The following is a 14284-nucleotide window of genomic DNA, read 5'->3' on the forward strand; positions in this document are numbered from 1 at the left end:
GAGAACAACTTGCTGTGAATCTTCATGATTTTGCCCTTTCCCAGGACAAAAAGTACCTGCAAGAAGGCTAACAAAAGTTAAGTCTTTGAGCTCTTGAATATGGTAAAGGTAATGCATATTTTGACCCACAGAGTTCCCCAAAAGGAATAATACTTAAAACCAAAGTTACAAATTACAATCTATTTAAACTTTAATTTGTGCATTTGTGGTATTTATGACTGCAAAACACTTTTTTCTTAGAATGACATAAGTAAAGGCACATTTCATTTGAATGCATAGTGTACCATTCTAAAATATCCTAATTTTCCCACAAAGTGCTTGAGCAGTCATTTACACATACAGTAATAGCAAAATATATTTACACTCTAGAGTTTAAAATTTTTAAATCTGACTAAAATATATATTTAAAACTACAGAAAAAAATTAGTGCTTTCTTCAGCTTAATTGTGTGAATATACCCTGCCCTATAATTTTTTTTAGTGATTGGCTTCAATTAAAAAAAAAATTCTGTACACTGTGTAGTTACAAAAATGTTGTCAGTTTTTAATGCTCAAAGCCTATTTTAGACATTGCTTTTTATGCATATTTGAGAACCAGAAAAGGTGAACAGACTGTACCTCAAAAGTATTTAGTGTTCTTTTTTTAATGTTGTGTTAATACTGTTTAAATTAAAGCCAGCTAAGATCCTCTACTGTTTTTTTACCAAAAGTTAACTGGCATTTAAAAAAACTTGAAACAAGATATTGCTCCTTCAAGAAGATTATCTCCCAAAAGATCTTGGGTAACAATCAATATAAAAGGAAATATGAATTATCTCTGAACAATTTTAATTGTTCTCGAGTACAAGAAAAACATGCCAACAAACCCTGGCAAGGCTAAAGAGTATTTATAAATGTTTTTAGCTCATCTCTCTATAAACAAATGTGCTTTCATGTTTCTCATGATTTAAACTTAAACAATTTTTAAGACATGAGATCACTGTGATTAAATGGTTAATTCAATATCATTAGTTAACAACTTGCTATTCCTGAGGTAATGATGACCCTAATACGCTAAGCACAGAATCAAAAATGTTGTTATTGAATTAAGGAAAAACAATGAAGTCATGAACTAGAAGGGAAAAACAAAACAAATAGAAAAACCCAAAAAACTCCAGGCAAGTGGACAAGTCATGGCTTACAAAAAGACTTTCCTGTAAGAGCATTAAAAAAAGCCACAAAAGGATCCTCTGAAAGTTGTAAAAAGTACTCGATCAATTATTTTTGAGACTTTTGAGGTACAGCTTTAGTGTTATAATAATTTTTATAAAATATAGACTGTTTTATCAAAAATATTTATACATTCTGTTACTATATATTGCTTTTGCCCTTAGAACTGCCAATATAAAATCTGGATCCAGTGGCCTACAATGTACAAATGCACTTAACATCCATGCTGGAGTCTGAGGTGTCTGCTTGGCCACTGTACAAAGTGATGAAGTGGTGAAATTAAATAATAACCTACAACACAGAATACATTACAACTTGCACATATACATGTTCACAGCATGTATACCATAATAACCCTATGTGTGAACAAAGATATAGTTCCCTTCTACAGTAGACACAAGAAAAAGATGAACTACGTTGACAAATGTACAATGAATATCAAAAAGAGCAGTAATCAGTTCACAAATTTTGGAATAAGGTATGACTGAGCATACTGACTGTCTAGACTTTGGGAATGCTTACAGGTAACACAGTATCTTGGTTCAAGCTAATCAGAAGTTCTCATTCTTAAAATATTGAGTAAATGCTGATGTTTAGTTGTTCCTGTTCATTTCACCATGGTTTAATAAACAAAAAACTGTTTGGCAAGTAGCTCTGTTGGAAAGCTATGAGGTTCTGTTACATGGTTGGTAAAGATAAGGCAATAAGAATTTTCTCCTAATAAATATAAAAAATTTATAAAACAAGATATCAGTTCATTTCATTAAAAAAAGCCTAAATATGTGCACAAACTACCACTACTTTTTTTGATATTAGAGTAATTTCGTTAAAAAAATAAGAGTGTTTGCCTTATTCAAACAGAATCATTCTATGCGTGAATAGCAATAGCATCCCAAGCCCTTTTATTCTTCTAAAAAATAGAGCTAAGTGAAGTTAACTGATTCATTTCCTTCCACTTAAGGCAGGCATGTGGCAACACTAGAGACTACAGAAGAGTGTTCTTTTTCCTTTTTTTTTTTTTTAAGATTATTGATCCAAAAGTACTCATTTGTGATAGACTTTCACAGCTGATATTCATTCAGCTTAAACTCCATGAAACTGTTTCCAGTGCTCAGATTTATGTTGAAAATACATCAAGAAGCTACTTTTCAAGAAGGTTAAACTAGAAGTACTTTAAAACAAATCTTCATGTGTTTAAAAAAACAAACTCAGAAGCTACTGGTGGCACAGAGAGCAAATGAAGGGCTGCTATTTTAAGAGGTCATCTTGCAGTCAGTCTGCTTGGATTCACAGTGTCTAGGAACTTAACACCAATCAGCAATGTAGTCAAAATCTCTGAACATTTCTTGTTCCTCTTCTGAAAGTATCCTTGGTTCTCGAGGTGGAGTCAGAATAGGTGCTTCTGAGGTAAATTCATCATCAAAATTACTAACATCTTCCCGTCCTCTAATGGTAGGTACAAAGGGCGGCTTTACTTTTTTGTCCATCAGGGCACTCCAATCAATTAGCTGGATTACAAAATAAAAAATGACCAGTTTAATTTCCTACTTCTGATTGCTACAGTTTCAGGAACAATTCAAACTTTCATACTTACTCGGAAAAATGGGTGCTTTTTTACATCCTCTGCATCTTTCTCACCAGCTCCAAGTCGCCTCTCCGGATTTCTCCTCAGTAGCTAACATGACATTAAAAAAAGTGTTAAAATAAAATCAGTGACTTCACTGACACAGAATCTTATAATGTGTAAAGATTTTGATCTATTTTGGTATGTGTTTGTCTAAATCATGCAACTATGAACTAAAAAACAATTTCTAGAGTTCTACTGGGAAATGTCCTTCAATATAATAAATTTAAGTAGTTTATAAACCATTAATTCTTACCCTTCTCATTATTGAAATGGCTTCTGTAGATAAGAACCTTGGATACCTTACTTCATCATTTACAATACTGTCAAAAACCTCCTCTTCATCATCACCAGGAAAGGGAGACTAGAAGAAATATCTTTCAGTTAAGACAAAATAATTTTCAGTACAGTAAAATCTTACCACTTATCCAAAGAACAATTGAGAACCAGGTAGTGAAAAAAATAAACAAACAAATATCCCACTAAAACATCACACAAACAAGGACAAGGAGCCACAACAGATACCTATCTATTGCCTAAAGGATATACCATATACTCTTATTGAAATCTTCCTTAAATTTATTTCATAGACCTTAACAAATCTGGTCAAATCTTATCATTTTTCATTTCACTCATTTTATTTTATTTCATTCATTTATCTGGCCAGACAGTAAGTAATTTAAATATTTACAAGATAGTGGGAACAATTTAGATAATAGACACACTCTTTAAGAAGCTCAATGTTGTGGAAAGAAGAAAATAGGTAAGGTGAACATGGTAATAAGTGTTACTACAGAGGAAAGCAGTTTGTAGAAATAGATCAGATATAGGTATACTTTGATTTTCACCACCAATAGTAAATTAATCATCACAAAACACAACTAGAAATTTTGCAGGAATCATAAGTGTACTAAGCAGGATCTGCCAACAAAAATAAATCTAAAGGAACTCTAAAACCACATCTTTCCAGTCTGATCAGGTGGTGGCACAGTGGACAGAGTGTCAGACTGGGATGCGGAGGACTAAGGTTCAAAACCCCGAGGTCACTGGCTTGAGTGTGAGGTCGCTAGTTTGAAGCCCAAGGATGCTGGCTTGAGCAAGGGGTCACTCACTCGGCTGTAGCCCCTTGGTCAAGGCGCATATGAGAAAGCAATCAATGAACAACTAAGGAGCCACAATGAAGAATTGATGCTTCTCATCTGTCTGCCTTCCTGTCTGTCTGTCCCTATCTGTCCTTCTCTCTCTGTTAAAAAAACAAACAAAACAACCCCTCCCTCCCCAATATTTCCAGGCATATACACAATAGGTCTTGGGACATTTCAGTAGGCATCAAAATACTAAAATTATTAGTCATGACAATAATAACTGAGTCATAAAAAAATAGTTAAATTACATTCAGTATAACAATCTGATATACAAAGGGATAAACTCTCAACCATATTGAAAATGTGACTATAAAAGATGGCTTATTACCTCAAAATTTCAGAATGTTTGCTTCCTACAACATTCTAAAGAGTAAAAAACAAGAGGACCCGGGTTCGATTCCTGGCCAGGGCACACAGGAGAAGCGCTCATTTGCTTCTCCACCCCTCCCGCCGCGCTTTCCTCTCTGTCTCTCTTCCCCTCCCGCAGCCAAGGCTCCATTGGAGCAAAAATGGCCTGGGCGCTGGGCATGTCTCTGTGGCCTCTGCCTCAGGCGCTGGAGTGGTTCTGGTCGCAACATAGCGACGCCCAGGATGGGCAGAGCATCGCCCCCTGGTGGGCAGAGCGTCGCCCCTGGTGGGCGTGCCGGGTGGATCCCGGTCGGGCGCATGCGGGAGTCTGTCTGACTGTCCCTGTTTCCAGCTTCAGAAAAATGAAAAAAAAAAAAAAAAAAAAAAGGAAAAAGAAAAAACAAGCAGGAAGTAGTATCAATGGAAAGAGAGGGATCTCTGACTTGAAGATTCTGTGAAAATAAATTCAGGACCCAACTTCCTGAAGCTGAGCTGCCTAACCTATTGCTCATATCTAAGATATATTTCAAACTTTTCAGTTATCAAAACTTTCTTCATTCACTCAGCTAAAATACATGAGTCAAATATCTACTTATGTGGGACAATATAAAGTTTTTCTGGAATCAAGGTAAGTCAGAAAAAAATAATTTCACAAAGATTCTCCATTAGAATATCAAGTGGTAATATGAAGCATTTTTGTTTCTTATTTGATCAGTCAATTCTGTGTTTAAACTGTCACTCTATAAGTCTCTATTTAGCAAAGATCTACCTCTATATTCATTAGAATGTTAAAGTTCCTGTTTCTGCAAATAGATTATAAGCTAAAAACAAAACAATAGCAAATGTGTTTTAAACACATATAAAAATGCAAGTCTGTCCAGATGCCAAGCATCTACCGGGTCTCTCAGGTGACTTCTCTGACACCGCCTTTGGCGCAGGGAAAGGAGACCTGGCACACCATTTACTCCTGGAGTCTTTCCAGTCCTCAGTTCTACAAATAAAAATTTCAAATATCAACTTGAATATGCATGATATATCCAGTATGTTTTCAATTATTTGTAATAATAGAGAAATTAGACATAAACTTTAGCCAAACCTCACTTTTATCATAGGTAAAAAAGGCATTGCTAAAATTTCACCAGTGCTATAAAATTATAAAGTATACTGATGAGTTTTAGGATTAGTTCTTTTCATTTAATTAAATCTCATAGTAACAGAATGCTACATTTATAAAACAAAGCAACAAAAATGTTACTTCTTAAAAGGAATTTAAAGTATGCCAGAGTTTATAGAAACAACTATTATAAGTACTTCTGGCATGCTTAGAGAGTAAAGACCACCATGGATTAGGGAGAAAAATACATCTTTCAATCCTAAAACATAACACAGGCCCTGGCCGGCTGGCTCAGTGGTAGAGTGTTGGCCTGGTGTGCCAAAGTCCAGGGCACACAGGAGAGGCACCCATCTGCTTCTCCACCCCTCCCCCTCTCCTTCCTCTCTGTCTCTCTTCCCCTCCCGCAGCCAAGGCTCCATTGGAGCAAAAAGATGGCCCGGGCGCTGGGGATGGCTCCTTGGCCTCTGCCCCAGGCGCTAGAGTGGCTCTGGTCGCGACAGAGCGACGCCCTGGATGGGCAGAGCATCACCCCCTGGTGGGCGTGCCGGGTGGATCCCGGTTGGGCGCATGCGGGAGTCTGACTGACTCCCGTTTCCAGCTTCAGAAAAATACAAAAAAAACCCCAAAACAAAACCATAGCACAGCAGCTTTTCTACACAAAGGTAAAACAATTCAGTTCCAGGCTACCGGTCTTACGGTTGGATGGATTCAATGCTATATTCTGGAAGTAGCAAAGAACAATAATTTAGGAACAGGTTCTGAAGCTAGACAGTCAGGTTTAAAATACAAGTTCCACCAAATGACAGCTGTATTACTAAACCTCTTTTTGTCTCTATTTATACATTTGAAAAATTTTAAGATAAGTATTGAGTTTATTAAAGGTCGTTGAAAAATTAAATGAGCTAACATTTATAAAGCAAACAATAGTGCTCAGTACATGATAAACATTTTAAATGATTTTTATTTATTAATTTTAAAGAGAGAGAGAGAGAGAGAGAGAGAGAGAGAGAAGGGGGGAGGAGCAGGAAGCATCAATTCCCATATGTGCCTTGACCGGGCAAGCCCAGGGTTTTGAACCGGCAACCTCAGCGTTCCAGGTCCACACTTGATCCACTGGGCCACCACAGGTCAGGCCATGATAAACATTTTAATTAAACATTTCTCTTCCACCTTTTCTAAGTATTCACTACTTTCTGACATTCCAAATGGGGCTGCTGTTTGGATGAACAAAAATCACTTATTTGTTCTTCTGGGGTAAGTGCTATCATGTGACAATCACACAGCAACATTTTAGAAATTTATGAAGTTCAATAATTTGGGCATTCAGTCATTCAGCTACTAATTTATTCATGCCAAGAATGTACAAGACAGGTTGTTGGCACTAGGAAAACTATAGAACAAAGAACCAACGCCATAATTTTTTTGTATCTCAGGATCACCAAATCCCTCTAAATAGTTTTCAATTACTTGCCTAAATAAATATTGACTCTTTCCTATTCCAACCTAATTTATCATGGCTAACAATTTATAAAAAAATAGATTAGCCTCTTATTACTGCTTTACCTACTAGATATAATTCACTATTTGCAAAGTGGTGGAAATTTCTGTGTACAACTAAGTTATCCCTAGAAATTTATTTTAAGTTAATCTAAAGAAAAGAGTAAAAAAAAAAAGTTAATCTTTCCAATTCTTTTTGTGTGTGTCTGTGACAGAGACAGAGAGAGACAGAGAGAGAGGGACAGATAGGAATAAAGACTGGGAGAGAGATAGAAAGATGAGAAGCATTAATTCTTTGTTGTGGCACCTCAGTTGTTCATTGATAGCTTTCTCATATGTGCCTTGACCGGGGGGGCTACAGTAGACCGAGTGACCCCTTGCTCGAGCCAGCGACCTTGTGCTCAAGCTGGTGAGCCTTGCTCAAACCATATGAGCCTGTGCTCAAGCAGGCGACCTTGGGGTTTCGAACCTGGGTCCTCTGCATCCCAGTCTGATGCTCTATCCACTGCGCCACTGCCTGGCCAGGCAATCTTTCCAATTCCACTGTACTGTTTTTGAAAGTAACATTTATTTTTGACTAAGGTATAGCTGACTTTTCTTTACAGGTAAAGAAAACATTCTTTTCATTAGTTTTCCTGTTACTCTATTTTCTATGAAATGATCAGTTATATAATTATATCTTGGAATTATAAAACCATAGCAATATCAAAATATACAAAACTATTTTTGAAACATTGGTAACACATTCCACAGATAATATAAAAATCTAAAAAGATAGTGAAGGTCATATAGAACTATAGGTATATTCTAAATATTTATAAAACTTAAGTTCCACTTATGTAGGAGACATATTAAGTGGTTTTATAAATGACATGCCTTGTTCTTTCAATCATTTTTTTCTCTTTTCTTTCTGACTGCTTACCTCTCCAACAAGCATTTCATATATAAGTACACCAAGGCCCCACCAATCCACAGCCCTTGTATAGGATGTTTCTGTTAATACTTCTGGGGCAAGAAATTCAGGAGTGCCACAAAAAGTGCTTGTTCTATCTCCATAGCCCATTCCTGAAAAATGTAAAAATTTAAATATTTGTTAGCAAAGAAAAATATACAGTGTGTCCGTAAAGTCATGGTGCACTTTTGATTGGTCACAAGAAAGCAACAAAAGATGATAGAAATGTGAAATCTGTACCAAATAAAAGGAAAACCCTCCCAGTTTCTGCAGGATGATGTGGCAGTATGTGCGCATGAGCAGATGATGATGTAACACTGTGTATACAGCGGAGCAGCCCATGGCCATGCCAGTCAAGATGTGGATGGTACTGAGAAAAGTTCAGTGTGTTCTGTGGCTCGCATAATTCGAATCCGTGACCAAAGTGCAAGTGAGTATCAGCGCATTTATAACGAAGCACCACCACATAGGAATAACATTACTTGGTGGGATAAGCAGTTGAAGGAAACCGGCAGTTTGGTAGAGAAACCCCGTTCTGGTAGGCCATCAGTCAGTGATGAGTCTATGTAGAGGCTATACAGGATAGCTACCTAAGGAGCTCTAAAAAATTTGTGCATGAGCCCACATTGAACTGCACTGAATAGGTATGAAACTGGGAGTTTTCCTTTTATTTAGTGCAGATCTCACATTTCTATCATCTTTTGTTGCTTTCCTGTGATCAGTGAAAAGTGCATTATGACTTTACGGACACTAGACTAAGAATCAAAAGATACCCTTAAAGAAGCAAAATTAAAGTTGGACATTAGTACATGGTCACCAAACTCAAGATATATGATACCAAAGGCTTTTAAAGATGTTAAAAATTGGTATAGAGAAAACTGTGCAGTAACTTTATTAATTAATAGGTAAAAATAAATAACTTTCATACTTTATTTACTTATTTTCTCTTGTCATTACAAGTGATGCTAAAAAGTTATAAAAGGAATCGTAAGCTTCAATTTCACCTTTTCAATTCAATTTTCTTTTTTAGATTTTATTTATTGATTCTGAGAAAGAGAAGAGAAGGGTGAGCAGGAAGCAATAATTCATAGTAGTTGCTTCCTGTATATATGTGCCTTGACCTGGCAAGCCCAGGTTTCGAACTAGTGACCTCAGTATTCCAGGTCGACATTCTATCTACTGCACCAACACAGGTCAAGCCTCAATTCAATCTTTTTAGTAGGCTTATTTGCTTCATTATAAAATAACATTAAATATTGTTTGGAAAATATACAAAGCAAACCCTTGGAAAATCAAGAGTTCACCAAACATGAGTTATGTAACATAAAGATATGGTATTAATATTTTTTGCTAACTAGTTTTAAAATACATGTTCCTCATAGTTTAGTTAATTAAATATACATTCTACATATTTAAGATAAGGTCTCAATGTATTTTAACCCTTTGAGTAGTGAGCATTTTTCATGCTTGGTGACCCTGGGGAGTTTTTTTCAAAAACTGAATTTAGTTAGTTTTACTAACTTAAAATCATGTTTGTTTGATAACCAATTTATGGAAACAATAAAAACACATTTGCTTTTTTTTAATGCTGCCTTACGCATTTTTTACATAAAAATTTTTGTTACGAGGCCCTGGCCGGTTGGCTCAGTGGTAGAGCGTCTGCCTGGCGTGTAGAAGTCCTGGGTTTGATTTCTGGCCAGGGCACATATGAGAAGCACCCATCTGCTTCTCCACCCCTCCCCCTCTCCTTCCTCTCTGTCTCTCTCTTCCCCTCCCACAGCAAGGCTCCATTGGAGCAAAGATGGCCCAGGCGCTGGGGATGGCTCCTTGGCCTCTGCCTCAGGCGCTAGAGTGGCTCTGGTTACAACAGAGCGACGCCCCGGAGGAGCAGAGCATCGCCCCCTGGTGGGCAGAGCATTGCCCCTGGTGGGCATGCCGGGTGGATCCCGGTCGGGCGCATGCGGGAGTCTGTCTCTCCCCGTTTCCAGCTTCAGAAAAATACAAAAAAAAAAAAAAAAAAATTTTTTTTGTTACGATCATACTCTGGGTGGTCAGGAGGCACGAGGATGGACATGAATGTTCGTACTACTCAAAGGGTTAGTGTTAAAAGCTCATAAGCTTCTTCTTATGAAAGCACTTGAAAGAAAAGACCTCTAGTCTAATATAAAAGGCATGCTTTATAATGACTGAAATAGCAAACAAATTTGTAATTCTACAGACCAAGTCTTGAACGGCATAAATATATTAGCACGTTAGGGTGGGAGAATTTTATTTTTTGGCAAAAAAAGTGTTTTTTTTTTGTATTTTTCTGAAGCTGGAAACGGGGAGAGACAGACAGACTCCCGCATGCGCCTGACCGGGATCCACCCGGCACTCCCACCAGGGGCGTCGCTCTGCCCACCAGGGGGCGATGCTCTGCCCCTCTGGGGCGTCGCTCTGCCTTGACCAGAGCCACTCTAGCGCCTGGGGCAGAGGCCAAGGAGCCATCCCCAGTGCCCGGGCCATCTTTGCTCCAATGGAGCCTTGGCTGCGGGAGGGGAAGAGAGAGACAGAGAGGAAGGACGGGGGAAGCAAATGGGCGCTTCTCCTATGTGCCCTGGCTGGGAATGAACCCGGGTTCCCCGCACGCCAGGCCGATGCTCTACCGCTGAGCCAACCGGCCAGGGCCGGCAAAAATTTTTTAACATTGCTTATATATTTTTTTCTTCAATAAAATGTTACTAGTAAAAAGGATTTATTATCTATGTAAGTTCTACATAGTTCTTTTAAATGCCTTGACCAATATTAGAAAAAAGTTAACAAAGATAGAAACAGAACTAATTTCTTGATTTTTATTGTGCCATAATATCATAACTAGAACATATTACCTATGTCATATTTTTAGGATAAAACTACTCTAATTTTTTTCCTTTAGTTTAAAAATAATATTATAACTCTGTGATATCTTAATGTAATGATATACCATGCCACTTATAATAATAGAGTTATCATATTTCATTCACTCTGATAAATTTTCTTGTCCTGATACTTTAAAAGGAAGTTGAAAGTAGGCCCAACTCTCTAAGACGTCACACTGGTAAAACTCCATTTAAGTACTGTATTTCCCCACGTATGACATTCCCATGTATAAGATGCACCTTAATTTTGGGGCCTGAAATTTGAAGAAAAAAAAAGTATTACATAAAGTTATTGAACTCAAGTTTTATTCATCATAAAATTCATACAACTCCTCAAAAAGCGTGAAAAAGTGGGAAATGCAAGTAAAAAAATCTACAACCACTGTATAAGATGCACCCAGCTTTTAGAACTCAAATTTTTCGGAAAGGGGTGCATCTTACATTACACATGGGGAAATACGGTAGTTAATTTAACATCAGGCTCTGGAGTCATAAGGATCTGGGTTTAAATACCAGCTTTGCCATTTATTAGCCATATGAACATGGGAAAACTGTCTTACCTCAAAACCTAGTTTCCTCATCTGTGTTACCTACCTTCATAATATTGTTACAATTTAAATGAATATGCAGCATATGAATCATTAAGCAAATTGCTTGGCACACAGTGCTCAAAAATTGCTAGTTATTATTACTATAACGTACTAAGTATATTTTTATAATAATGAAGAAATATACACTTAAGTCTGGGTATTGAATACATAGTTTCTGAGTACCTATTATATTCTAGGCATCTATGCTAAGTGGTGTGAAAATAAAAATGAGAGTAAGACACAATTCTTGTCTTTAAGAAGCTTACAGGAAACTGGAGGAAAAATACATATTGAAAATGTTATTATATTGTAAAAGAAAGATATTCTGGAAACACTTAAAAGAATGACTCTTAAAGATGACTTAAAAGTTGGAATAGGAGTCATCTCAGGTAATTTATGTGAAAAGGTGACACCTGACTGAGTCTTAAGGATGAGCAGACATTGGTCAGCAAATGGAATTGGGATGGGTGACAGTGGTAGAGATAGACTGTAAGCAGTTCATTGTTTCTGAAGCAGAAAATGGTAGGCAGACAGTAGCACGAGATCTGGCTGGAAAGGTTGGCAAGTGGATTGGGAAGGGCGCTATTTATCACATCTAGCCATGGAAAGATTTGTGGCAGGAGTGTGCCATAGTTAGGTTTGTATTTATGTGCACTCCTTTAGTATTTTGGCAATTACATGGCTGACTGGTTTGAGGGAGAAAAAGACTAGAGACAGGAAAGGTTACAAGATTGTTAAAGTAGTCCTGCAAAACATAATGATGGTTGGCAGTATTAGAGGGGAAATAAAATTGTAAGATATATTAAGAAGGTAGTTAGCAGCACAATTTGATGATTAACTGGATGTGGAAAATAGAGAAGAGGACAGAGAACAGGATAACTTCACATTTTTAAACTGGGAGACTGAGAGGACTGTGGCACTATCAACAATCTATCCCAGGAAAATAAACTATTTTTGTTTGTACAGCATTTCACATACTTACTGGATCAGCAAGAGCTGTCTAGTAGAATTATAAGTTAGGAAGGGAAAGACCAGATTTGGGAATCATTAACATATAGTTGCTACATCACTCTTAAACAGGGAGGAATATATTTATTTTAGAACTGAAGAAACACTCAAGATGAGGTTAAAAGTAACTTCTCCAAAGATACAGAGCCAATAAGTGGCAGAGTTAGGATTCAAACCCAAGAGGTGAATAAGTCCATGCTCTGCACACTTTCTCATGGTGCTTAACAAATGTTTTATAGAATAATGATGGAACTATTAATCATACAAAGAGAATCTTTCTTTTATACTATAATTTTTGAAACCTAACTTTATTCATTAGCCACAGAATTCTTAATAATGTTATAGTTAGGTTATATGAATAATCTGTTTCAATAAAGAATAAATTAAAAACACATTATATTTTTCATAGACAAACTTGAAAACTACCAAAGTATAAAAGAATAGTAATCTATTAAAACAGGAACTTTAAAATGTCCAATTACCTTCTTTGCAAAGACCAAAATCAGCAATTTTCACAAAGCCCTCTGTATCTAGCAATAAGTTATCCAATTTCAAATCTCTGTTCAGGATAAAAAAAATGTAAATGTAAAAAATATCAATAAAATCAGTAAATAATGTAGTAAAAAAATCATTTCACTAGGAGCCATCTTTTCTTTTTACAAAAAACAAGTTTTCCAGGTTAATATTTGAGATTTGAACATTACATTACAAATACTCATTTTTTTTCCTTTTGGAAAGTTTATTATTCTACACAACATATTTTCTGAATAATTTTCCTATTATATAGAAAAAGAAGAATGTATTTAATAAATGTTTTATCTATTTAAATTAATTTTAAAGCATAAAAGTAGTTCAAGTATCTCTCAGATTTTATTACTTTGTCATTTGTGATAATTTGACTTGTTTGAAGTCTGCCTATAATCCATCCATAAAAAGAAATGTCTAACAGTATGAATAAGGTATCAGGGGGCAGGTTTAACCTTCTAAGAGAATGACTCAAAATAAAGAGAAAGCTATCCATATTAACTGATTCCAAATTAAGTAGAAAATATTTCTTACCTTGAAAATACTGTTGGAAGTTTGAATTGATGTTTATAGTCTCCTAATTCTGACTGGCCTTTCCATAATTTGGAATCTGGTCTAGCACAGTAATTTTCAAGTGGTATGTCACAAGAATTTTTTAAAATACCTGACTATTTAGATAGGAGCACTGACTTCCTTAATCTTAGATTATCAAATAAAAAAAATGACAACAACCAATACAACAATAGCCTGGTGTGAATAAAAAATAAACCTACATTTTTTTTGCTAGATCGATAAAAACATCTGTTTTTTGGGGGGTGAGCGCAGAATTTTTCAGAGAGAGGAAGGGAGACAGAAACATTGATCTGCTCCTTTATGCGCCCTGACCAGAGATCAAACATATAATCTCTTTGTTTTGGAATGACGCCCCAACCAACTGAGAACTGAGCTACTCAGCAAGGTGGTGTGTGCAGAATTTCAGTAATACTTTATGTGTGCTATGAGATGAAAAGGGTTGAAAATTGCTGGTGTAGAGCAGTGGTTTTCAACCACTGGTCCACGGACCACTGCCAGTCCACTAGAAATTTCATGCTGGTACACAAAAGAGTTAACCACCCTGATGTTCTATGAAGATTATAGACCCAGTGATCTTAGTCAAAGTTTGCTTGCACTCAGGGTGATTTCTGCCTTACTGTTCGTCAAACTAATTCTATTTTCATTGGCTTCCAAGTGTAAGGAGATTGAAAACCACTGGTTAGATGACAGTAAGACTTACTGAAGGTAGTAGGGTGATATTTTACACTTTGGCACAAGCTACTTATCATGGAAAAATTGTTAGCAGTACTAGTTTACTATTTACCAGGATGAATATTGTTGGT

General features: G+C 36.4%; 1 protein-coding gene across 2 annotated transcripts in view; it reads right to left on the reverse strand.

Moving 5' to 3' along the window:
• Positions 1–709: 709 nt before the first annotated feature.
• PKN2 (protein kinase N2) overlaps positions 710–14284 on the reverse strand; it is a 180263-nt gene continuing 166688 nt past the window's right edge. For both annotated transcript variants that reach the window (XM_066268724.1, XM_066268725.1), the window contains exons 18-22: positions 12866–12942; positions 7859–8001; positions 3089–3196; positions 2803–2883; positions 710–2716 (exon numbers count right to left, since the gene is read on the reverse strand). In XM_066268724.1, coding sequence (XP_066124821.1) covers positions 2513–2716; positions 2803–2883; positions 3089–3196; positions 7859–8001; positions 12866–12942 — 613 coding nt within the window. In that variant the 3' untranslated portion in view covers positions 710–2512. The remainder of the gene's footprint in view (positions 2717–2802; positions 2884–3088; positions 3197–7858; positions 8002–12865; positions 12943–14284) is intronic.

This window comes from Saccopteryx bilineata, chromosome 3 (assembly GCF_036850765.1).
Source record: "Saccopteryx bilineata isolate mSacBil1 chromosome 3, mSacBil1_pri_phased_curated, whole genome shotgun sequence".
Taxonomy (NCBI): domain Eukaryota; kingdom Metazoa; phylum Chordata; class Mammalia; order Chiroptera; family Emballonuridae; genus Saccopteryx; species Saccopteryx bilineata.